At 39.5% G+C, this 27,335-nt stretch overlaps 1 protein-coding gene across 1 annotated transcript in view; it reads right to left on the bottom strand.

Moving 5' to 3' along the window:
* Positions 1 to 1,605: 1,605 nt before the first annotated feature.
* TAFA5 (TAFA chemokine like family member 5) overlaps positions 1,606 to 27,335 on the bottom strand; it is a 408,867-nt gene continuing 383,137 nt past the window's right edge. The window contains exons 4-5 of the mRNA XM_068400628.1: positions 2,402 to 2,529; positions 1,606 to 1,632 (exon numbers count right to left, since the gene is read on the bottom strand). Of these exons, the coding sequence (XP_068256729.1) occupies positions 1,606 to 1,632; positions 2,402 to 2,529 (155 nt within the window). The remainder of the gene's footprint in view (positions 1,633 to 2,401; positions 2,530 to 27,335) is intronic.

Raw genomic sequence — 27,335 nt, 5'->3', positions numbered from 1 at the left:
TTCAATGTTTGGACATTTATTTCCCCATACCACCTGGTGGCCATTTTTCTGTCCCTTCCCAGCCAGAAATCCTTCCCATTACACTCAGATGCTATGACTGGCCTGACAACTCAGGTGTCTTGATTAGGAGCAGAAATAGAAATTACTTGACTGCATCAGCAGCTGTTAACCTAAGAGTATTGCTGCAGTAAATAATGTCTCTTGGTGTTTCTGTTAGAAAATTTCTTTTCTTTTAACCACAGTCGTGCACTTCATAGAGTCATGCTAAGACATAGTTCCCAAACCTATTACTGTTGTCCAAAGCTTCCCTAACCTGTCAACCAAGTCGCTAAAGAACAAATGAACGTATTTTTTTCATTCTTAATATTTTAGTAATACTGTATTATAGATTGGGATTTCTTAGGCTCTTTTTTCTTTTTTTTCCTTTTTTTTTACCTTTTTTCCTTTTTCTTTTCTTTTTTTTTCCTTTTATCTTTTTTCTTTTCTTTTTTTTCTTCTTCTTTTTTTTCTTTCCTTTTTTCTCCCCCTGCCCCCTGCCCCTTTCCCCTTCTAGATTCAGAGCTTCTTTAAGTATTCTCAGTTGCTAGTCTGGCTTGACTGAAAAGTACTGTGTGTTTGTTGTGTGTCTGCATGTGTGATAACAACTGTTGAAGACTGCTTGGTGTTAGATGTTAGGGCTTATGCTCAGAGCTGTTCTACAGTTGGCTCTCTGGCAGAATCTCTCCTCACCAATGACAATGATGTCTCTGTGTGAGGGAGAGTCTGTTTTCTAATATTACGCTCACCTTGGCCTTAATTTTACTGATGGGGCAGGATTATGATTTCATTTACATTAATCAAAATCATGAGTCATTCCATTCATGTCAATAGTATTAAAGAGCTATACAGGTAAGTAAGAGTTCAGAATCAGGCTTCTGGTGTTTAATCTGAAAGGATATCTGAATCACTTCATTAAAGACAGATACTGAAAGACAGATCCTCTGCTTACTTTGCATTACTCAGTCATGCCATTAGCATAAAACATCAAATAAAGAACTATAATGACAGCTGGCAATGTGTCACAGTACATGGGTTTTCTGTTTACCTCAGGTACCAAAAATACTCCTGAATTAACAAGATTTAAGGTAATATTTCAATTATGACAAAGTTACCATATTAGATCTCCTTGCCCTTGGAAGTTGGCATTAATGTTTCAAAAAATTATTTCCTCCCTTTGTTTTTTATCTCACTCTTACATAACTTAAATGCAAAAGATCTAAAGGCAAACAATATTTAAGTAAGACCTCCGAGACTGTGTTAGATTTTATAGCCCTGTCCATAATGAATATTAAGTGTGGTAAACACAAGAGCATCAAAACAGTGGTCACAGTTCATAAAGTTTGTTTTGTAGGTATCTCATAAAGTACTATAAAATCGTCATTCTTTTTTTTAAAACGTGAATAACGTTAATTTTCCAAAATATAGTAATTCTAAAACAATAAAAGTTTTTTTACTGGTGTCTGTTCCCTGCTCTGACAGAGAAATTGTGCAAGGGATGATGGGCCTTAATTTAGTCCTCACTGATAAGTACTTTTAAGACTATATATTCTTGAAATTACACTTATTTCAATTACACTCAAGTTCCATGTAAATCTAAAAAAAGATTACAGGGGGGGAAAAATAATTTCAAGAGATCTAGCAAGCTATCAGAGTATTGCTCTATTATATCTCTTCAGATTTTTTCTATTTTTGAAGACAAAGAATTATTGGCATTCGAGAACATTTTCTAGAAATCTGTTTGATATATTACAGGCCCTAGAAACTATTACGGTCATATATACTCTCAGATTCACTACAAGCACATGCCTCAAGATACCAAATCAGAGAGTTGAGGGTTTTATCAACAAATCAGGACCAAAAGGAAGCTGAAAGAAGGGATCTTTTACTATGGGTCTCACTGATTGCCTCACTGAAAACTAAAGATCTATCTGTGCAACTTGCTTTTCCAGTACAGTGTGAATAGCAAAAATATTTTCTCCCCAGTTCCCAATGAAAGCTTTCTCTTCACCCTGCTAGACCATGTGTTCAGTTTTATACCCTACACTTCCTCAGCATAAGAAAATTCTTGTACAGTGAAGCAATAAGATCCTGTCTTCAGGCTGAATAAAATTGTTAGTTAAACCACTGGTGCCTTTTAAGAAAACCTTGATATAATTTCTTCTCTTACTAACTGTGGGAATTACACATTTTTCCTCTTTATTGCTGTGTATTTCAGTAAACACACTGGGGCACATAGCTTAACTGTAAGGCAACAGACTTTACATATCTGTGCCATAAAACAATTAGAAATCTCACTCTTTGTTTTTCAATAAACTAAAGTGAATGAGAAATTGAAGAAATATAGAACAGAGAAGTGACCTACCGTGGTTGTCTTTATCCGTCCTCCTGGTTGTGTACAGGTCCAGCCTGATTTATTGATTAGCAAATCACAGCCTTCTCCTTCTAAACATGGAAGCATTTCACACCACTGTTTTGTTTTGATAATTCGTGCTATGGAACAGAAAAGAAAAAAAAAAACAACCAAAAACAATTGGCAGGAGAATTCACATTTCACTTATCTCTAAACACTTTCTCATTTGAGTTGTCTATTTTCATCACCTGATAATACAGCCATAGGTTATGATGCAGACAGCCCCAGGCAATTTACAAAATTATTTACAACACCTGCTGTGCCAACAGATTTCATAGTAAAAATAGAACTTAAAAACCAACAATAAAACAAAAGACAGCCCTGTTGTAAATGGAAAGAACATAAAAGTTAGCTAATTTTCTAATTCCATGCTTCTTATAGTCAAGGAAATATTGTTGGGGAGGCTAACAACTGAAGACTTACTATCCTGACTAAGCATTACGGTAGCTTAAAGGCGACCCACAACCGGGATTCATTGCGTTAGACTCTGTATAAACCTGAGAAGACACTCCTCCTGAAGTGCTTACAGTGTAAATAGACATGAGACACACAGCGGAGAGAGAGAGACTATAATAAGTACATAGAGGGGTCAAAATAATGACAGCAATTGTGAAACTCTGTGATACTTGCAATGCTAAGGGCATAGTTAGGGGCAGGAACTAGGAATGTAAGAAGGACGGGTGTTGAATGAAGTAATGGTTGGGAAATCATGGGGAAGGAGACAATAAGCTGACGGAAAAGAGTGGAACAAAGACTCTATTAACCTATTACTACAAGGGAGAGGAAATCTAGTCAGGAAGGTCCCTAACTGTCTGAAAGATGGTGTGTTGTGTGTTTTGTGGCTCCTCTTAATGCTTGCGTGTCTGGTAAACTGGTTCTGAAAAATTTCCTCAAGGTCACACACAGCAAGTCGTCTTGGAAGAACAGAGCTCTGACTGCACTAAAGTAGATGCAGAGGCACTCTAGGGAAAAATTTTTCTTCAAGGCAGGGAGAAAAGGGGCTTTAATTTCTGTAAACTTCTTTCTGGATTATACTACTGCTCCTTTTGAGTTCACTTCTGTAGTATCTGGGTTCCTTCTCACAGAATATTAAGCAATATGACTAATATCTAATATTTTGCTATTCTTTCACCGTCCCCCTGTAGACAAAATTGTAGGGTGGAGTATTAGTTTTGGATACTTTTATAAAACACATACACAGAGATGCATTCACTTGCATGATGTCATACACTCATGCTAAACAAGGTAAGGCCCCCCAAATAATCTATCTTTTGCTCAGACTGTAAGGCTGGCAGTCCACAGAAGATGGTCCTCAGTTCGTTCAGAGATCATCTTAGCAATCCTGGGCTAGACTGTAAGAAAGCTTCACCACCTCATTTTGTACGTAACTGTCCTAGGATTCCAGGACAGAACAGGTTCCACATACAGGGACACAGATCACGTCTTCCTCTATGCTGATGTGTGACACCAATACACACAATATACCTTCAACAGTCATGAGCCCAACAAAAAGAGAACTACAGGAGAAACACTTAGCAAGATAAGTCTACACGAAGCTTATGATGCTCCAAATTAATTTTGGGTCCAAGGAGCTTAAAAGCGGGCATTTATACCCAGTGGCAGTTGCAGCTCTTTATGCTCACCTGAACGTGTGATTCAGCTTCCCTACGCCCCTGACTTCCTCTGTTTGGAACTACTTAAGGATACAGTTTTCAATGCCACTGGATCATGGCAAGAAACAGAAGTATAATTGAAAGTATTTTAATAAAATCCTTTTCAATATTTTGACATGAAACAACTTGTGTCCTCAGTCCCAATACAATTGCTGGTAAGCTCTAGCAATATAATGAACACTGATTCCTTTCAGTGGAAGCTCAATCTGAAATTCATATTAAGATTTTCATTATAAAAAACACTTTTGCTCCCAAATGCCTATATAGGATTTTGCACTGTTCATTAGGCAATATATATATTGCTGGAGGAATGACTCCCAAACAATTTTCATAACTACAATATTTTGAAGCATATCCACTAAGTGTTTATAACACAAAAACCTGGATTTTCCTAGGGTCCATAGGTACTGGTCTCCTGAGAACTGGATCATATCAGACTTAAAGGCTAACATCTCCTGTGTAACAGATAATAGCTTTATCTTTCCTGAGTGAAGGCACGCATCCAGCTGCAGGCTTTACAGAAAAAGCTCAGTAAAATGTTAACACCAAACTTCACTCATTTGCATGCATATATTTTGCAATTCACATATCAAAATGGCTATTGCTATTGACGTTTCAACAATATGAAGGACCACTGAAAGACTGAATAGTCAGTTAAACTCAAAACTATGTACTAGATTGCCTCTGCTATCTCAGGTGGGAGGTTTTCCTGGGAACATAACTGGAACTAATCTTTAAAAAAAACATTTCTCTCCTCTGTGAAATACTCTTACTGTTTGCTTGGTTGCTACCTCAGAATACAGCTATCAGTAATATTACAAATATATGGAGTCCTTGCTCTGGGTATTGGCTATATCCACACAAATTTAGAACACACAAAGAATGTTTTACAGAACATAAAGTCTAAAACATTTCTGTGTTAAGTGCATAGACTAGCTCATGCATTTAGGCCTTGAAAATGAGAACAACTTCTTTTTGCAGGGAAAAACTACTCAGCTCACATAGTTTAAAGCAAATCGGTATCAAAAAGGCTTATTAATTTATTAATGACACATAACTAGCAGCAGTGTAGGATCAATACCAGTGATACAAAAAAGTAAGCCATAGTACTAGACACGAAATGTTCATAAACACTTGGAAATTCCTAAACACCCCCTCAGAACTAATGCCAAATGCTTCCAACACACACACGCACTTGCTCTCCCCAGCCCCTCCGGGCCGCACGGGTGCCACTCACCAACCCACACGCTCTCACATTCCCCACCCAACAGGCCTTGTTTCCTGGGCCGTTTGCCAAAAGCAGGCCAGGCGGGCACCCTCACACTCGGGTATAAATTGAAGCCCATACAGACACATTGTTCTGTTAAACACATGCAGTCACAGTTGCAAAAGGGAGGCCACGTTTGTGTCTGTGAGATTACATCTATTTTTGCATTTTCACTTTTCAGTTTGCCCATTGTAGCAGAGTATCACAGTGAAGCTAAATGCATAATACAGGGAGCAAAGTATACAGCGATTTTATCAGCGTAATATCAAGAATTCCTATCAGTAATTGAAACTGAGTTACACTAGTCAAAGCAAAGGAGTACAACGTATTTCCTGAGGCAGTGTAGTTGTCTTTCTACTGTGTATATTCACTGAGGGTGAAATTCAGCCCTCTGCAGACAAGACGGCAAAAAGCCTATCACATTTTTCAAATCCATTCCAAGCTCCATTATAAAGAATTAAGTGGCACTTAAATGATACATAGGCTTTGTGCAGACCTTCTGCAGAGAACTGAATTTCGTCTTAAGAATCTGAGCTGACACTACTTTGCATCTCCTAAGAAGGGCTGTGCCCCTTCACTTAAACTGAAGTTAATAGGAACTGACGATGCTCAGCACACGGTGGAATTGCTTTCCCAGGTAATACCATTTGAACTGAAGAACAAACGGAGTCTGTCCAAGGGTTTTTCATAGAAACAGCTCTGAGGTGTTGCAGGCAGGCAGAGGTTATATCAACATGACGCCAAGCCTACCCACCAAAGTGTTCTTAACTGTTTTGTAAGACAGAGCAATTTGCAATGGATTTCCAGTTATTAGTAAAAATAAATTAAAAAAAGTGTCTATTCATGATCAGTATAGTCCAATTTAAGACTGTTCGACTGAGTAATGTTTCAGAACACCACAGATTATTTTCTGCTAAATACTGCAACTAGATACATTTCGTCACTAAGCTGCTCACCTGGTTTAACATTATATATATACTTTCCTATAGAAAATCAGCTTTATTTTCTATACTTTCTTTTCATATATTCACTCTACATTCAGGCAGTTATCAATTGCTGCATCTCTAGTCAATCTCATAACTGAAAATGATGAACTTCTTGTGATAGCAAAAAAGTGAAATAAATCTTGTTCAGCAGCAGTAAATGCAAAAACTTACAGCCATCTGTAAGATTCTTTGCAGTGGGGAGTAGTGAAAATTTCTCCCAAGCCCAAGCAGAATATACCATTTTAAAACATGCTTCTTAAATGAGAGCTTAGCTCACCTATACTTCTTATAAAATGTTCTTCTTCACACTATTTTTTTTCAATGATAACTTGTAGCACTTAATGCAAGATGTAAAGTATGCATTGGAGAAAATATTTCCTTTTTGATCTTCATACATAATTTCACTGTTGTTTTCCTTGAAATTTGAAGAAAGCTGATGAGCATAGCTGATTCCCAAAGCTCAGAAATGCCTTTGGATCCATCAGTTTAGATGTATCTAGACAAACACGTTTATCCTAGTGTTCCTCTCTTGCCCTATTAACTCTGAACAGGACCTACATCTTTTATTATTAATCACCTCCAACTGAACCCAATTGGTTACATCATTCCACTCCTCTCCCACCCTCTCTGTTCTCTTTACCTCATATGTTTCCTTTTTCCTTCTCCCATTTTTTTCAGCTGTAGCCTCTTGCTCCAAACATTTATCTCCTCTGCCTGCTTCAGTACCTATACACTATCTACCTATCAAAGATCCCAAAACACTTTGCAGAAATTATTATGTTTAGCTAGTTTTACCTATGACTGGTAAATGCTCTTCATTGTCCCCACTTTGCACAGAGGTTAATCAACGACCAAGATCACACAAAAAAAGTTTTGCAGAGCTGGAAACAAAAACTCTGAAAGCTTAGTGGTCGCTCGCCTGGAGACCTTTCTCTGTCCCATTTTCCTTCAGAAAGAGAGCGTGCTTTAATACATATATATAAGAAATTAAACAACAACAACAACGAACATGCAAAGTAATAGGCTTTTGAAAACATATATCAGTTAAATTGCAGCAGCAGGAAAGAGGCCAGCAGAAACACAAACTGAATCACAGTACCGTAATAAGACATTGCAATCATGCACTGTCTTTAGAGCAGCAATTTGACTGTAATAGTGTATAAGCCCCAAATGTTAATATATTTTACTATACAACAAGGAAACATCACAAACCTTGGATACCTTCTACAGCAGTCATTCTGCTCCACTTAAAAAATTGGAAGCAGTGCTAATCCACCAAGAGTTAGCTCATCTCGATTATTTATAGGGCATCTAGACCAAAGACAATTTAGTTCTAAGAACAGCAATATAGCAACGTCTAGACACCCATTTTATCATTTAGCTCTTGCTGTCAAGTTTGGGAGGAATACTTGAGCTGATTTTGAGAAATATGTGGAAAAAAGTGATCTCCTGTGGGCTACACATAGGCTACAAATTCAGATCAGGTAACCAGATGAAGAGTAAAAGACTGAATGACAGGGCAGAAGCTTTTCCTGCAGCTCACCCCAATCATAGTTCCAGTAAGGGAGAAATCTTACTGCAACCCCAGGATTGAGAAGAGAGCTTCAATATTGACCTGTTCCCTGAAAAAGAATGAAAATCTTGGTTTACCATAAACAGTGCAGATTGTACCATACACAACACATATTTCGGAGGAGCAGGATAATATACAGGAGATGATCTCCAAATTATGCAGTCATCCATATCATCCCAAACTAGGACTGCCTAAGGGGCACCCCTGCCAGTTACATCAATGGTCCCTAGGAATTCAGCTGTGGCATAAGAGATTGCTGGATTAAGCTGTGTGAATATAGGAACTTACTCAGTAAAGCACAGTGGCATAGGCTTAACTTTAAAACTACTGCATTTAGAAAGGCATCCAGGCATCTGTTTTAAGAAGGTACCTAATGTTTTGCTGAATCTTCATAAGACTCTGTAAAATAAATATATACTGACAGCTTAAGAGGGAGAAAGTCCAAAGGCATTCTACAAATCAGAAATGGTTATTAATACATAATAAATCCCTAGAACACAAGACAGAGGATAAAAAAAAACAAACAAGCAAACAAAAAACAATCAAGCAAACAAAAGCTGAAACAGAATCCATATTCTAGGAGCACTCTCATGAAATTCAACAACTCTTATCTTCTTGCCTGTTTGTGTCTCCAAATAGCAGAATTTCCTCATTATGATGCCCCAAACAATCAATCAATAAATAAACAATGAAAATAAGCATATGAGAGTAAATGCACAGGAACACAAGATATCTAAACTTTTTGTAGTGTAGAAACAAGCATGTATTTACCTGGCCTCTCTCTTTTCAGTTCTCTGAAAACCTTAATACTATGTGACTCAGGGATCTAGTCATAGGTATCTTAGATTTCTCTATATCCAGATATTCAAATATTTGTACAACAGAAGTACTATGCTAAAACGGAAAGTGTCCTACAAATCACCTTCACAGTCAACTTATGTGTGTTTCCATTTTAATTTTTAAGGGCCAGGTTTTTTCTATTTATAATTGTTCTCATTTGAGATTGTAATATATCTCTGCATTTGTTCTCAACCCCTTAGCCTTTCACTGGCAATTGCTGCAACTGCTTACATTGAAAAGTAATCCAGCAAATATAACACATATTTTTCAACTGCTTATAAAGTCGTCTAACAGAAACAGAAAAAACAATCCAGTATCATTTACCAAATCTCACAGGGTCACAACAAGCACCCTGACCATCATAATAAATAATAAATACAGATAAAATGTACACGTTGAATTTTATTTAGGTACAACACATGTGCTCCTAGCTTCTTCTGTGTTGGTGGTTTCTAACTATATATTAAAATGCCAATGCTTTAAATAGGCAACCTGACCCACAGCTTTGCCCAGGATTTCAGCACTTGCCTGAATATCCACAGATGCACAGATTCACTGGTTTTCAATCTGTGAATGATCTAGTGCTTCATTGTCGGTGGGTAGTTAGCGTTTGCCGTCTAATAAGAGATGCTAATTGAACACCTACCCCTAGAGAAAGCCTTTGACAGGACTCAGTGTCTTCTATTTCCATCCCCTACTGTTCTGCTCTGCTGTATTCAATTAGTGTGCTGGAAGCAAAGTAAAAATTACTAAAAATCTGATCTGTGATATGCCAGCAAAAACCCCTTCAGAGATCAGGTTTTCATCACATTCCACTCTGCTGCCAGCACACTGAGAACAGCAAATTTAACTGGAAAGGGACAGCAATTTCAGACCCAAAGAAGAGAGTCTGAAGACAATGGTAAAGGATAGATACGAGGGAGAGATATAGTGGAAAGTAACAAGAAAACAGATAATAGAAAAAAGAAAACAAAAAATAAGGCAAGAAAGGAAGGGAAAAGAGGACAAAGCCCAGCTATATGTAGTAGCTACCGAAGCAGATGGGTAAGGTCAAAAACTTGATCAACTTGTTCAGTGGAGTCAGTAGGTCATTGTGGGTAAGTGAAGGCTAAAGACCAGAACTGTTTGGTTTTTTTTTTCTCTTAAGTACACCAATTTCAGTCCTCCTGATATGAGCAGAGTACTGCAGTGGAAGACCAGATTTACTGTGGTTAAAAGAACGTGAAAGAACTGGGCAGATATTCATGACCATCCCTATGTTATGCAGGGAAGGCTGGGCAGCTGTGGAAGGTGGAGAAGGACCCTAAGAACTCCTAGCTATGTAGTACGTGTACGTATCAAGGTAACCACTGAGAAGACAGCAAAGCAGGACTTTAAAGGAGGAAGCCACGGTAGAAATAAAATATGCTCTAGGTTACGTGGTAGAGAGTGGTTAGTGTCATGGAAAGAAGCTGGGAATAAAATATTATGAGGCTGGTAGTAGAAAGGAAGTGAAGGAAGGGTGGCAGGAAGGTTATAAATCACCCTTAGAAGAAGTGTCTGAAAACAGACTGAGCATCAGAGTGTAGATACCCATGGATATGGGTGACAAAGGATTCCTGGACACTTCACCCTACCTGAAGCTTCATCTTTGACTACACAATATCTGATTCTGTACTCATGAAACACATGCTAAAATGATGGCCAAGGATCAAGGTCCTTACTGGGACTCTAGCTGTGGAACACTCATGTACCCAGGCTTATTAGGAATATTTAATGAACTCTGCACTTGCTTAGTAAGGAAAAAAAAAAAAAAAAAAAAGAAAAAGAAAAAAAAGCAACACTCGTCATTTGACAACTGCTTTTGCATGGACAAAGCAGTGAGAATCAGAATGTGAGATTCTGTGTGCACGAGAACTGAAATCTGTTAGTCTTTAATCTTTATAAAGCTGTTTCTGGGAATTTTAGTTAATGTTCTCCATGTGCATTCAAACGACAAGCATTTTTCTGAGTGGTTCTACTCTGGCCTCAATACTTTTAGTACTTTCCAAGTCCAGTGTCAGCATGTACACCACTGCTGTGACACGGTGGTGACATTTTATTATTGTGCACTGAAAGAGATAATAATTCATCTGTTCTCAAGTACAATGGGCTTCCTTTGTCAACAACCACAGCGATGGGAAACTTTGCCCTCCTTTTGTCACATATGTAAGAATGGAACATGCAAGCAAATCGAGATGAAATGAGCTCAGTGACTAGCACAGGAGACAAACAGCTGCTGCTATGATCAAAATTAAAAGTATTAGAAAAGAAAACTCAGCAACGAGACTGCATTTATCCCAGATCCCTGTGACTTCCCCCTCTTCCACATGACTAGATGTGGTGTTAGAGTAAACTGTATGCTCTTTGGGGTAAGTCTGTGACTTTTTTTTGATCAAACAGTAAAAATAGGCTATGGTTATGCTGGAGATTTTAACACAAATCAATGCTACATGAGTGAAAATTAAGAAAAATTGTAATAAAATGAGTGAAACGGGTGAAAACAAAGGAAGACAACTATATGGTGTCACCTTTCATAGTGAGAATACAATTAATATAACCACTTGTGATCCTTTTGAAACTTGTGTTCATAAATATTACTTCGTCAGTGCGTCAGGAAGCTTGCCATAGGGAAGTGTAATGTTGACCTTTAGATAGCTTTGAAACTGGCCTTTTCTCATGACTTCTGCTTTCATTAGCCAGTGTTTGACCAACAGAGGAACAAATGTGTTTAAATACAGCAAAGATGTTTATATAACAGGCACTGAACTGGTACGCTGTTTATGAGAGACCCTGTTACAGGTAGATGTGTTATATCTCAACCGCACAGTCAATCACACATCGTGTCAACGGCCGTCTGACATCAGGACTATGCAAAACATGGTTTCTGACTGACAGATGAAGCCATGTGAATTTTTTAATGTAGCTTTTCATATATACATAAAAAATTGATGTTCCTTAACCAAAACTTATATGATATGAAACACTTACCCTCCTTTTTGTATTTAATTTGGGCAATTACTAGTCTGAAAACTTAGCAAAGTTTTCTCTGTTTATACCTCAGTATTAAGTAAAAATTAAAAAATGACAGATGACTGCCTTATATTTAAGGTTTTTATTTTTAATTTATTTTTAGAATATTGCACATAATATCAGGAGACAGATATTATATAAAGACAAATAATGTAATGTAATTCACTCCAAAACTCAGCTAATGTGAGGATGTTTTTACCATGTGTATGCAATGCACAGATGAATTGATTTTTCAAAGATTCATCAGATTCTACTTCATAAAAATTCTTCAGATGTTTTATGTAGTAAATACACTACAGTTCAGAAGGAGCTCCATAATAGAAATAGTCACTGATTTGAAGGAATAGTCTTTCTTCACCTAACAGGCAATATTTTATTTATTGGAACACACACAGCAAATCTATGAACAGCCACAAAAGGATATTTAAAGGCCAGTAGTCCTTCTGTCTCCTTCACCATCAGAAAATATAATTTTAAATTTTAAAAATTATTTCTGTGAAATCAGACTAGAGGGATTGGTCATAGGGTGAAAAAGGGGGAAGTGCTGCCTCTTTCCTAGAGCAGGCAATGCATGTGCTCATATGCTATGGCCAACCTGTCTGCAAGCAGGAGTCTTGTCCCCTGGCAAAAGCAGCACAGTGGAGGCTGGTTGGGACAAAGGACACAGTAATAGCACAGACTTACTTACTTTTTTAAACTATGAACTCTGAAAATAAGGTGCTGTAAGCACTTGTGGTTCTGCAGCGACTGTTCACTTTGTTAAAAATTAGACCACCAGACACAAAGCAGTTGACCAGGTCAGGTCACTGAAAGTTAAAAATACTTTTTTGTATTGCACTCCTGTACAGGAAACATGATGGAGTAATAGATTTCAGGGACTGAAACAACCAGTTACACTAATCTAATCTGATCTTCAGATTAGATCTGATCTTCCATAAAATTTAATCCAGCAATTTCTGTAATAATCTCCACAATTTCTGGTTAAGATACAACATGTCTTTTAGAAAGACATCCAGTACTGATTATCAGACAATACTCACATTTCTACAAACTATTAAGGCAGCTGATACAATTCAATATCAAAGGCAAAACTCCTCAGTTCTATATAATTTAGTATTATTTCTATGGGACTCCTATTCAACACTCTTAGGAAGATGATACCCCTCTTTCCCTACTAAACTCTAAACGATTGAGTGGTCTGCTGTCAGCTATAATAAAGCCATGTGCCTGACAAAACACTCAGTGTTACTAAAGGTTAATCATCTAAAATTTAAATCTCTTGCTGTTGCTTTTTTTTTTTACATTGAAAAGCATCTTAAGCAAAATAAAACAAACTGCACATCAACACTGGACACAAACAAGAGTTTACAACCCCACAAATTTAGCTTGTAATCTTAGCTTTTAAAGGTGCTGATGAAAGCAAGGTAGAATACTCCACCTGCAGGAACTTCATAGTTTTCTTTTAACAGTAACTGTCTGCAAAAGAGCTTTCTCAACAAACCTTTATAGAAGCAATTGGGAAGCCTTATTGGAAATATTTATATTGTGTTACAATACAAACAGTACAAGTTTGTGGTCCCAACTCAGGCAAAACTTGCCATGGGTTTCTTGAGGGTTCCTCTCAACAAAGTGCTGCTTGACTGAGTCCCCAGCTTGGAAATAGCCCCTTGCAGATTAAGAAACCACAACTGCTAGTTCTCTATGCCTCTCTTAAGTACAATACTGAACTACTTAAGTGTTCATACAGTCTCAGCATTTTAAACATACCAAAATAAAACAATCTTCAAGAGGTATTCCCAAGGAAACTTCACAAATTTTCTATACTTTCACATAGCAGCTCTAGAAATGGCCCTTTACATTAGCCCTGTATGCATGATTATAGAAGTATGTATGCATGCATGTATCTATGCATCTACTGTATTACGAATAAAAGTTGCTGTGACCACTTCTCTGCAATATTTTATCTCTGGTCAGCAGGATATCCTGTCTAACCACTGTAGTCATATGGGATTAATAGAAATAATTTTTATTAAATTGTAGAATAAGGTGCACTCTTTCTAACGTTGGACTGAAAAAACACTTTCATAATTCCATCTGTGTTCAAAAGTTCAGAGCCTACTATATGGCCTAGTTGCTGGAAAGTTAAATAGTGAATTTACAACACACTAGACACTCTTCACTAACTCTGCTTTTTACAGCTTGAGGTGCACTTCTGTTAGCACATTTCTCATCAATATACATTACCTGCTGCTTTTATAGACAGCTTTCCATGCCTGAGCAAGTTTGTTTAAAGATAGATCAGGTAACCCTATCTGTAAAATTTGCAGCATGTAGATTAAATCCAAGGAGAGGGCTAGTAAGTGCATTGGCTTTCTGGTAGTAGGGAGGAAAATGGTCACAGAGTTTTTTAATTCCTCTTTGCTCAAGAACAGTATTATGTATATTTTTTTTAGTAAACAGAAGATTATTCAGATACCTTATGCCGTTATCAGCGTATTCTGTATCCTAGAATAACCTGCAAATTCCTAAATTTTGCCTAGCCATGTGAAAAGGTAGCTATTTTTAACTGTATGTTATGAAGATTTCTAAGTTCACCAACTGTAGAATATTCACGATAAGGAAGAACCATTTCTTGAAAACACACATAATAGTCTGATAATACGGAGACTAGTGATTTCTACTAATAGGTGGACTAGCAGGCGCTTCAGCCTGCTGAAAATGTATGCCTCATCCCCGTTTGACTTGTGTCAGAGGCATGTATAACACACACACATACAAATTTGCCAGCAAATTCTTTGGCAGTTTTACTGCGGTATGAAAGATTTTTTTTTTTTTTAAATTTGTAGTGGATGCTACAGCTTCAGTACTGTGTTTATTATATGCATGGTCTTGACTACTTGAATCTGTGCAACCCATTCAAAAACAGACTGCAAAATGCCAAAGACTTTATTTCACTTCCAGTCCTGCTTAAGTTTTCTTTGTGGCACTGCTCATCTGAATCATTGCCAGTTTCTTGCTTACAAAACATTCATATTCAAAGCACCATTAGCACAATAGCAATTAACAAAGAGCCTTTTGTGCCAACATGCTACAACTTCATCTCGCACACTCTTTACAGGAAAAAGGTCTTTTCTCTTCTTTCCAGTATCAGTGAAGCACTCATGCCATGTGAAAAGAATGCTCCCTTTCAGTGCAGAGGGGACATGACTGTGCCTTATGTGAATCTACTGTATGTACCACTGAGGGAAGCACTAGGTGACCTAAAAGATCTTTCTCATCTCTAACCTCTATGAAAGTTCACGGTATCAGGAATTGCATATTAACAACCAGATGCAGGATTTTGTGTGGAAACTGCAGAGCGCTTCCACAGGATGTTTTTCTTAATTATTCTTTGCTGTAAAAGACAGGAAAAGCACTTTTAGGTTTGTCACAAGTATAACTAATAAAACACAGAAAGGGCAGGGATTACCCTTGAGTCATTTACAGTAGTCATTCCTAAAAATATTGCTAACACGGAGCAGTAAGTGAGAAGGAGGGAGGACCTGCAGCTACATCACGCTAGATATTGTTGGATTTTGTTGCCAGTACTACATCAAGTTGCCACATTGGAACTAAGACAAACACTGAGGTTCCCCATGAGGTAAGACTGTTCCTTTATAGTATGCCATAGATGCCACGATCATATTAATTAGAGAAGAACAAGAGAAAATGGAAATGTTTTACACTTCCTCCTAATAATAATTTATAGGTAATTCCACAAGGCAAAAAAGTGAGTAGCATGGAGTTGGTCAGAAGAGCACAGAACACAAACCCATTTGCAATAAAGGCATATAAGCAATATCAAGGTATTTTACAGTAGTATAAAGATGAAGGATAGATATGAAAATCTAACTGCCCCAAAAGCATCTTCAATATCAGATAGTCACAATATCTCCAAATACCTGGACTACACAGCCCTGTGACATGTTAATACACCTGATCATTCAGTAACGGCTGTAACATTGTCTAGAATGTTTCACCCTGAGTTCCCACTAGCACAACACACTCTGGTAAAACAAGAAACCAAAAAGAAACGACCCCTCAAAGGCTCTTGTGTGCCTTTATTTCACACTGAATAAGCAGGCACAGCACAGCCTGCTGCTGAGCTTTTCCTTACCAGTTGGTCAAAACATGGATAGACTCTTGGTTACAGTTCCTAATGTGTTGATCAACTGACCCAGAATAACAAAGGCTAAGAGTAAGCAACACAGAAATTACTATACTGGATCAGACCTGAATCAGTCTAGTCTAAGATCCTGTCTCTGCAAGTAGCCAGAGGGATGTGTAAGAAACCCACACTAGCCAGCTGCCTCTATTTCTGTGTGTTCAAGCAAGAACTGTTCCAAGAAGAAATAACTTAATATGCTCAGATTTGTTTCTCCACATTTTCTCAGTTACTGCTTTGCAAGCTGTAGATTGAGGGGCAAAAGGTGGAAATTGTACATCTCTGAGGAACAATTAACTTTTGTTGAACCCCTGAGGTGTACTGTAAGCCATAATACCATAAATTATCCCAAGGAGAAGTTGTCATAAGAGATCTAAACTGATACCACTAAAAAATGTTCATGCATTTGTATTTAAAAGTCCCTCTTTTTTTTTTTTTAAAGGATTTTGCATTGCCAGTTTGAGGAAAAAACAACAGTGTAATTTTTTGCTATAGTATTACAGAAAGTATTGCATTTGCATCACACATTAATCACAGAAAAATTAAGCAGACAGAAAACCAAATATGATAAATCACATATCCTTTTGCCTGAGATATAATTCAGCATCAGGCCTGTACACATCATTAACTGTGTTTTCCATTAATACTTCACCAAAATGTGTGAACATATAGCTGCAATATGAAGCTCTTAAAAAAGAAAACTGTCTTTAATTTTTCCTTCTTCACCTTCCTCTGTACATTATATGAAAATCATCCATACTGTATACATTTCGTTGACTAAAATACATACAAAAATTTGCTACATGATAGAATCTGCAAGGTTTTCTATTCACACACAGTACTGTCTGCCTGAGAAGATGTATGTCATACCTACATCACATTATTCTCCTTCCCTGCCCCCCGCCCCCCAATATGAAATCTGTCATGAATAAGCCTGACTTGCTAATAGGCTCTTCTGTTCCATTCAGCTTCTTACACAGCACTCAGCAGTGCTGGACCCAAGTGCCTCTTGGTAGGGTATGGGCAACGTGTCTCTCATTTATCAAGCGATCTCTCACTCCCCAGGTGTTTGTGGTGAATGTTTTGTTCAACATTTTGTTGTTGTTGTTTTTCTTAATGCACATATATGTAAGTTAGGGAAAGCAAGTCAATGAAACAAATCCTGTACTTAGAGTGGAAGGTGCTGAGTCTTGTCCTTAGTTCTTTGGAAAATTTATTTCAGTCTAAGTTAGGCCATTGACTGCTTTCCTTAGCACAGCTACATGCCAAATGAGACTGTCAAATGCACTCTCATTCCTGCCCACTCTTGTAAATAAATACATGTTTAATTATATTAACTTCAAGACACTTCTCCAAACATCTATCCTCTCAACCATAGCAGCTTTCAAAATAACTCTCAAATTTTGAAAGAAATCACATTCATATCCTGAAATTCCTAAATATACCCCACGTTTCAGGCATCTGAAAGCTCTGTCTGTACAGACTATTCTATTTGGATTCATTACTTCAGAAGAAAAAGCATGACTGCTTTCATCAGGCTCTCTGGCACCCACCCTTAATATGGGCCAATTTTAAAGAAAAAAACACATGTATTCTGATAAAGCAAAGTGTTAACACTGAGAACATGAAAATAAAATATAAAAAAAATTCTGGATCTTAACATCCAGCTTCATACCGGGTTGCTCCAGTATCTTACCTGACTTGGGGTGCTAGTGGTCTACCACACTATGTAACAGAGAGGAACTGCCTTAAAGAACTATTTTTTTTTTTCTGATTCTGTTAAAAAAAAAACCCTATAAAATGAGGAATTGTATCTCATTGTCAGACTCTCTGGGAATACACTCATATCCTTTAGTATGTTCTTTTAATCCTATAATTTCATATATTTTTGATGCAGTTCATGCATAGATCATGACAAATATTCATGCATGCAAGTACATGTGTAGTATATTTATTCTAGAAAATGTATAGCCTCTACCTTGTCTCAATAGCTTCATAGAGGCCATACCCATTAGATGAACGACAAGACAGCAGTTCTGGCATTTAGAACATCTCCTAAGCCTGCACCCCTTCCTTCCTCTTTTGTGAACATGAGGAGTTCGTGGTTTCACAGCTGTTTGTGAAGCTGGGGCCTGGAACTGAGAACCTCATCTAGGTACTCTGACTATATGGGCTATATCACTCAGTTTCTTTAAAGATACAGTGTAAAATTTAAATATGACTTAACATTTTCTGGTAAGGTGATATAGGCACCGGAAGCAAAGTCTGTTTGCCTTGCAGTGAAGTATGTTGCCAAAGATGCATATCAGTGGAAGACTTTTTCAAGCACTTCAAGATTCATGCTTCAGTCAAAGGTAGTAAAAATAGCTATGTCCTTAACTCAGTCAGCTAAATAAGTAATCTGTCGCTATAAAACTGATTCATTAAAACAGTGGGCCAGAAGTAACCTTGAAGAAGGATTTTGAAAGATGATTTTTAAGATAATGTAAAGAGAAATGTCTGAATATAACAGTGGATAAAAATAAGCCCTGGTTAGGAAAAATCCCTTCACATTTTTAATAAGTCTGATTTAACATGAAAGGCTTAGCAGAACTATCCCACAGTGAGAATCACTGAAGTATAATTCCAAACTTCTCACAACAGTTTTTAACGTCTTTGCTTTTTTATCTCTTGTGATTTCTTTTAGCAAGCTACTAGAGCAAGATGTGACTTTAATGGCTATTATTACCGATAGAAAGAGTATTTGTGCCTTTTCTTCAACTGGTATGAACCACAATAACTCCACTGGACAAAAGAAATCCATTTACATCAGTGCTAAATCCAGAACTGCTTGTGTTTCTTAAATATCGAGATTTTCCATTCACTAAGATTTTATGTTTATACAAACACATGAATATATCTTCCAATTAACAAAATTATAGCTATTCTCAGAAACTAGAAAATTCAAAATCTGTGTTACTTGAGAGAAAATGCAAGCCTGCAGTTCATGTCTTAACCACAACAGTTGATCCTAATACAGCAAATAAAAGCAGAAATAATTGCATGCAAAACTGTGTAAATAATCACATTAAAATGTGTGAACTTAACTACGTTAAGAAAGAAAAAAAGAAAATACTTCCATACATGGAAATATAAAAACAATACAAGTTGAGTAAAACAATATGAAACTGGAAAACACAGGAGCTGTTAGTTTATTTTATGGATGACAGACTGTAAGACCAGCAAGATCCACTGTAATTCTATATTCTGTCCTCCTGTACAATATTTCCCATAGGAATTCCCTGCATTCATCACCTACCCACCACAGCTAGCAGTAGCTGTAGTAGAACTAGAGGACTGTTTTAGAAAACAAACAGAAAATCCTGAGTTTAAAATTTTCAAACCACAGCTTCATTGACTTGTCCCAAAGGATAACAGCAGTTGCTGTTAGAAAAATCTTGTGCTTGTTCTGCATTTTTTAAAGTCAAAGTCACAACATTAGCTTCTTTAACTCTGAATCGCAGAGTTAGGGCTGGAAGAGGCCTCAGGACATTTCTAGTTCTCTTAACTTTTAATGTCTTGATTAGTACAAAGTGATTTCTGGAGCCTCATAAGCAAAGCATCTTTCTTTCATCATCACCAAGACTGTTCTCTGAACTCTCTCCAATGTTTCAATATCTTTCTTGAATTGTGAACATCAGAACAGGACATACTAGTCTATTAAAATCTGCCCCATGTCCCAGATATGTAACAATAGGTTTTTCCATATTCACACAAGGCTGCATTAGCTTTTTCAGGCTGTTGCCTGTAAGACGTTCACCTTTACGAGCATTGTCCATTGTCCAGATCTTTCATTTCAGCGTATCTACTGGATCTGTCTCGGCTGGAGTTAATTTTCTTCATACCAGCTGGCATGGTGCTGTGCTTCAGATTTGTTACTAAAACAGTGTTGGTAACACACCAGTGCTTTAGCTGTTGCTGAGCAGTGCTTGCATAGCATCAAGGCTTCCTCTGTTTTTCACTCTATCTATCGCAGTGAGTAGGCTGAGGATGGGCAAGAGGTTGGAAGGGGACACAGCCAGCAGAGCTGTTCCAAACTGACCGAAGGGATATTGCATGCCATATAATGTCATGCCCATCAATAACAGGCAGGGGCTAGTTTTTCAAAGGTAGACATGCTGGCTGTGCATCGGTCTGCTTGCAGGAGGTGGTGAGTGACTGCCTTTGCATTGCTCCCTCCCCCTCTTCTCTTCACTTAATTAATTGTCTTTATCATGACCCACAAGTTTTTCTTGCTTTTGCTCTTCTCTGCCCTATCCCGTTGCAGGGGCTGGGGGTGGGGGTCAGTGAGCAACCAGCTGGTGAGTGCTTAAGATACTGGCCAGGGTCAACCCACCACAGCATATTAAAAGATAGAGTTCACAGAATCACAGAATCACAGAATCAACCAGGTTGGAAGAGACCTCTGGGATCATTGAGTCCAAGCATTGCCCTGACACCACGATGTCAACTAGACCATGGCACTAAGTGACATGTCCAGTCTTTTCTTAAACACTTCCAGAGATGGTGACTCCACCACCTCCCTGGGCAGCCCATTCCAATGTCTAATGACCCTTTCTGAAAAGAAATGCTTCCTAATGTCCAACCTGAACCTCCCCTGGTGAAGCTTGAGGCTGTGTCCTCTTCTCCTATAGCTAGTTGCCCAGGAGAAGAGGTCGACTCCCACTCCACTACAACCTCCCTTCAGGTAGTTGTAGACTGCAATAAGGTCACCTCTGAGCCTCCTCTTCTCCAGGCTGAACAACCCCAGCTCCCTCAGCCGGTAGTGACAGGCCGCCAGTTGGACTTTGCTCCATTCACCACCACTCTCTGAGCTCGGCCATCCAGCCAGTTTTTAACCCATTGAAAAGTCCACCCATCCAAGCCCCGGGCAGCTAGTTTGTCTAGGAGGATGCTGTGGGAGACAGTGTCGAACGCCTTCCTGAAGTCTAGATAGACTACATCCACAGCCCTGCCCACATCTACTACTGCTGTGCCAGTTGGACACCCACAAGGCTATGGGCCCGGATGGGATTCACCCCAGAGTAATGAAGGAACTGGCAAATGAACTTGCCAAACCACTCTCTATTATCTACCGGCAGTCCTGGTTAACTGGAGAAGTTCCAGCTGACTGGAAATTAGAAAATGTAACGCCCATCTACAAGAAGGACTGGAAGGATGATCCAGGGAACTATAGGCCTGTCAGCCTGACCTCGGTGCCAGGCAAGGAGATGGAACAGATCATCCTGAGTGCCATTACACGGCACATGCAGGACAATCGGGGCATCGAGGCCAGCCAACATGGATTCATGAAAGGCAGGTCCTGCTTGACCTACCTGGTCTCCTTCTATGACCAAGTGACCTGCTTAGTAGATGAGGGCAGGGCTGTGGATGTAGTCTATCTAGACTTCAGGAAGGCATTTGACACTGTCTCCCACAGCATCCTCCTGGACAAGCTGGCTGCCCGGGGCTTGGATGGGTGGACTCTTCAATGGGTTAAAAACTGGCTGGATGGCCGAGCCCAGAGAGTGGTGGTGAAGGGGGCAAAGTCCAACTGGCGGTCGGTCACTAGTGGTGTTCCCCAGGGCTCAGTTCCGGGGCCGGTGCTGTTCAATATCTTTATAGATGATCTAGACATAGGGATTGAGTGCACCCTCAGTAAATTTGCAGATGACACCAAGCTGGGTGGGAGTGTTGATTTGCTGGAGGGTAGGAAGGCCCTACAGAGGGATCTGGACAGGTTAGATAGATGGGCCGAGACCAAGGGCATGAGGTTCAACAAGAACAAGTGCCGGGTCTTACACTTCGGCCACAACAACCCCATGCAGCTCTACAGGCTGGGGGAAGAGTGGTTAGAAAGGGGCCTGGCGGAAAGAGACCTGGGGGTGCTGATCGACAGCCGGCTAAACATGAGCCAGCAGTGTGCCCAGGTGGCCAAGAAGGCCAATGGCATCCTGGCCTCTATTAGGAATAGTGTAGCCAGACGGTCTAGGGAAGTGATCATCCCTCTGTACTCAGCACTGGTGAGGCCGCATCTTGAATACTGTGTTCAGTTCTGGGCCCCGCACTTCAAGAAAGATGTTGAGGTGTTGGAGCGAGTCCAGAGGAGGGCGACCAAGCTGGTGAAGGGTCTGGAGGGTCTGACCTACGAGGAACGGCTGAGGGAGCTGGGGTTGTTTAGCCTGGAAAAAAGGAGGCTCAGAGGTGACCTTATTGCAGTCTACACCTACCTGAAGGGAGGCTGTAGTGGAGTGGGAGTTGGCCTCTTCTCCCGGGCAACTAGCGATAGGACAAGAGGACACAGCCTCAAGCTTCACCAGGGGAGGTTCAGGTTGGACATTACGAAGAATTTCTTTTCAGAAAGGGTTATTAGACATTGGAACGGGCTGCCCAGGGAGGTGGTGGAGTCACCATCTCTGGATGTGTTTAAGAAAAGACTGGACATGGCTCTTAGTGCCATGGTCTAGTTGACAGGGTGGTGTCAGGGCAACGGTTGGACTCGATGATCCCTGAGGTCTCTTCCAACCTGGTTGATTCTGTGATTCTGTGATTCTGTGATACTAAGCGGGTCACTTTGTCATAGAAGGAGACCAGGTTAGTCGAGCAGGACCTGCCTTTCATGAATCCATGTTGGCTGGCCCCGATACCCCAATTGGCCTGCATGTGCCATGTAATGGCACTCAGGATGATCTGTTCCATCACCTTGCCTGGCACCGAGGTCAGGCTGACAGGCCTATAGTTCCCTGGATCGTCTTTCTGACCATTCTTGTAGATGGGCATTACGTTTGCTAATTTCCAGTCAGCTGGAACTTCTCCAGTTAACCAGGACTGCCGGTAGATAATAGAGAGTGGTTTGGCAAGTTCATTTGCCAGTTTCTTCATTACTCTGGGGTGAATCCCATCCGGGCCCATAGCCTTATGGGTGTCCAACTGGCACAGCAGGTCACTAACCGTCTCCTCCTGGATTACAGGAGGTTCATACAGCCCCCCATCCCTAACTTCAGGCTCTGGGGGCCGAGTCTCCTGAAGACTACCGGTCTTGACATTAAAGACCGAGGCAAAGAAGGCATTGAGCACCTCTGCCTTTTCCTCATCCCCTGACACTACACCACTATCCTCCTTGTTCAGCAAGTGGTGGAGGCTCTCCTTGACCCTCCTTTTGCTGTTGATGTATTTGTAAAAGCTTTTTTTGTTATCTTTGACTGTAGCCGCCAAATCAAGCTCTAATTGAGTTTTGGCCCTTCTAATCTTTTCCCTACATGACCTGTCAACGTCCCTATAGACCTCCCAAGTTACCCGACCCTTCTTCCAGAGCAAATAGGCTCTCTTTTTTTCCTTAAGTTCTTGCCTAAGTTCTCTGTTTAACCAGGCCGGTCTTTTTCCCCGACGGCTTGTCTTCCCACACACCGGGACAGCCTTCTCCTGAATATTTAGCAATTCCCTTTTGAAGCATGTCCAGCCTTCCTGGACTCTTTTGCCCTTCAGGACTGACTCCCAAGGGACGGAGTCAGTCCACCAACCTCTTAAACAGGCTAAAGTCTGCCCTGCGGAAATCTAAGGCAGAAGTTCTGCTCTTGCCCCTCCTTACTTCCCCCACTATTGAAAACTCTAACATTTCATGGTCACTATTCCCAAGACAGCCACCGACCCTCACATCTCCCACTAGTCCTTTTCTGTTCACAAACAACAGGTTAAGCAGGGCCCCTCCTCTAGTGGGCTCATTTACCACTTGCATGAGGAAGTTGTCCTCCACACATTCTAGGAACCTCCTAGATTGCTTCCTCTCTGCCATGTTGTATTTCCAGCAGACATCTGGCAAGTTGAAGTCGCCCACGAGCACAAGGGCCGGTGACTGGGCAGCTTCTGACAGCCGCTTGTAAAACGCCTCGTCCGCCTGCTCATCCTGGTTGGGTGGTCTATAACAGACTCCCACTGTAGTGTCTGCCCTGCCGACCTTCCCCCTGATCTTTACCCATAGACATTCATCCTTGTCATCCTCACCATCTTCCTCAATTTCGACACAGTCCAAGCACTCCCTAACATGTGTTAAGTTCACATGGCTACATACACTGTACCTGCTGACAATACCCCCACAGCATTCATGGATAAATTTCTTTACCATTCCCAGTCTTGGCCTTTGAAACATTTTGGAGGAAGTTGATCTGGGTAGTCATTACAGCAATCTCCACTGCATACTTTCTGGATCACCCCATGCTCAGAAGTTACTTCCTAGAGCCGCTTGAGTTCATGGAGGCGTAATCCTCCAGTGCAATGCAGCAGATCCCACACAACCATCTTTCCATATCATTCCTCTATGTCCTCATGACTTCACATACGGTTTATCTTTTCAGAGGTAGGATGTAGTAAAAGACTTACTCGTAAGAGCCCAACACTGCATGGCACACCACATGAGACTGCACAGGAAAAGCACTACATGTGCAGTCACAATTAGAACCACAGCTATAAGTGCCCATAATGATCACTATGAATAGAGCAACTTCACACCTTCCAGTGCTTAGCTTCTACAAATGCTTATCTTAGCTTCTATAAATGCTAGTCTTTATTTGGGCTCTTGCCCTGACATTGTAGGTTGAGAGCTGAAATGGGGGTTTCCCAGGCAACTCAAATCTGTCTAGCAACCACCCATGTCAGCATGCATAACAAGGTCATCACAGTATGTTTGCTCTTTCCCATGGCATCATCTTGTTCCTTGGCAGCTACAGAAAACAGATGCACATGGTGCCTGCTCAACCTTGGCTCCTGGTGCCAGCAACCAGAAGCCAGCTGGACCTGCAATCCAACTTTTGACAGCCAGCAGCATTGACCAAAGCCAATACAACACACAGTAGAGAAAAGCTAACAGAAATGGTTCTTATTTGGTCCATACGTTAGATGTCCTGTGGACCCACTGCCTGGTGCTGCCTGGTCCTACCCATCTAGGTCTGCCAGCAGGCACTGGTAATCAATAGCACAAATCAGGTATTCACAGAGGCATGACAGGGAGAGCTTGAAGCATGCAGGGGAGCTAGTGGAGGGACAAGTTCTGGAAAGGCTGTGTTGAGATCACAGCAATGGCATCGTGGGGTATCTGTTACTCTTGAAAGCTCTCCTTTGCATTATGCAGTGACTGGGATCATCTTAAGGGCTTGCAGTAGGGATGTAAATAGGTACTTTAGCACGTAGTGCCGTTACAGGGGTCACATGAAGAAGCTATCTAGCACAGCAGAACAGGTGAAGCCATTATAACTACTGTAGCCATTGAGGCTTTTTTTACCTCCTTTCAGTTTGTAAACAAACACCATGAGTGACTTTACATTTTCTTCCAAGTTAAGAACAAAGAACGTTAGGCACTACAGGTTAAAAGTTAGTTTTCCATCAAAAATATAGCTGTTTGATGGGATCCTCCATTTACGTTTACTTGCCAGGACCTACTAATTAATCACTTTTTTCACTTATTACATGGCACAGTTATTTTTCATGTCACATTGTTCTTGTTTGTCTCCAGTTTTTGTGTCTATAGAGGAAGTACAGTATATCAACACTAGCACCTTTATTATATAAAAATGTAATAGATTTTGGAAAAAATTAGGTGGGGAGCAGTATACTAGCTGAAAAAGAAAAATTTAAACTAGCCTAAAAGATCTGCAAATTGAACTCAACTCATTATCTTAATTTATTTTTCATAAACAGGTTGAAGCAAATAAGCTACCCCACACTTTTTCAGAATTATTTTCACATGTTTCTTTCCAGTGCAATGAATATTTAGTAATTTAAAGAAGATGGAAGAATTTCAGCAGGACTGATTATGAGAGCCCGCTCAGAATAATGACTGACACAAGTGGTCTTTTGACATGTTAAAGATATAGGCATTGCATCACCTGGAATTACCTTTTCACCTATTGGAATTACTTATCTAAATGTGTACCAGACATTCCATTGTTTGTCCCAAGCTGCCATTAGATCATCAGGCAAAAATAACCAAGCTCAACCTCCACTCTCATGAATTCTTTCTACCTGTCCCTGGTCTTCTTCCCTAATTCTTAAACTTACTAAACACCATATTGATAGCCAGAGAAGAGAGTCTTCTACCTAGGTATTCTAAAATTATAAGAAAGAAGTTATTTGCTACTGTAGCAAAGTATTTCATTGTTATAATCTTCATCTAATATAGGGTTATCTTCTTCCATAATTGTAGACACAAAAAAGAAAAAGTTTTTGAATGTAAAGGGCTGTTATAATTAGAACTATTAGGTAAGCTACAAGAAATACATTGAGTTTATTCAGAAGCTGAGGTAGCATTTATGGTGAAAATCTAATTTGTTAAGGAAAAAAATAAGATAAAACCAAAGTGAAGACTGCTTGATAATATTAAGTAGACAAATACCATTGTTTACATACCCACAAAGGAAACTATTTTATCTGTCATTCATTGCTGTGATACATGCAAGCAATATGATTCAAAGCAACAAAGACACACAAACACGTAAAAATGCCTTCCATCTCACTTAACAGGTGCCTTTAAACAGAAGATCCTATAAAGAAAAATAATTTTGTCTTACATAGACTCAAACAGATCAGTTATTGCAACTTTTTTCAAGCATTCTCTGAAAACAAACCTTTGAGAAAATCTCAGGTTACCAAAAGGATTTGATTTTATTATTGTTCAATATAATTTTACTTTCAAATTAGGCAACACAGTCCTTCTTAAAACTAGTGAAGTAATAATTTATCTCGTCATCTGACATCAAAACAAAGCTCTGGGGAAGTTGTTTAAGAAGAGATACATAAGCTTTAGCATAGCAGGCTCATACTAGGTAGGAAAACAAAACATTAACAAGAAAACAAAGAAAAAAGGCCAAAACTCAGGTTGCTGTGTAGAAAATCTACTTTCCATGACACATTTTTTAATTTATTTTGTTTAAAAATTAATAAAAAGTTTAAAATAGTGCTAAGAACTTGGAATACATAAAAATATCATTGAGAGAGGCTGGAATATTGATGAAATATTGATGCCCATTTAGATAAAACAGAGAATGTGCTTCTACGTTCGAGGCAGCTAAGTTGTTATCAGGATTCATTCCCCATTGACTGTTGAAGACTGTTTACCAGTTATGAATTACACTGGCAGTCCAGCAGTTTTACTCCATTCACAGCTCCTTTTAGAGAATTGAACAGTAAAGTAATATTCTAGAATGCATTTTACCATTTGTCTTTACTGTACTAGGACTTCATATCCACACAGCCTCAGTTACCTCCACTCAAATCAATGCTTTA

The sequence above is a fragment of the Nyctibius grandis genome, chromosome 5 (assembly GCF_013368605.1).
Source record: "Nyctibius grandis isolate bNycGra1 chromosome 5, bNycGra1.pri, whole genome shotgun sequence".
Taxonomy (NCBI): Eukaryota; Metazoa; Chordata; class Aves; order Nyctibiiformes; family Nyctibiidae; genus Nyctibius; species Nyctibius grandis.
The sequence above is the reverse complement of the archived record's forward strand: the minus strand, read 5'-3'. Positions and strand labels throughout refer to the sequence as shown.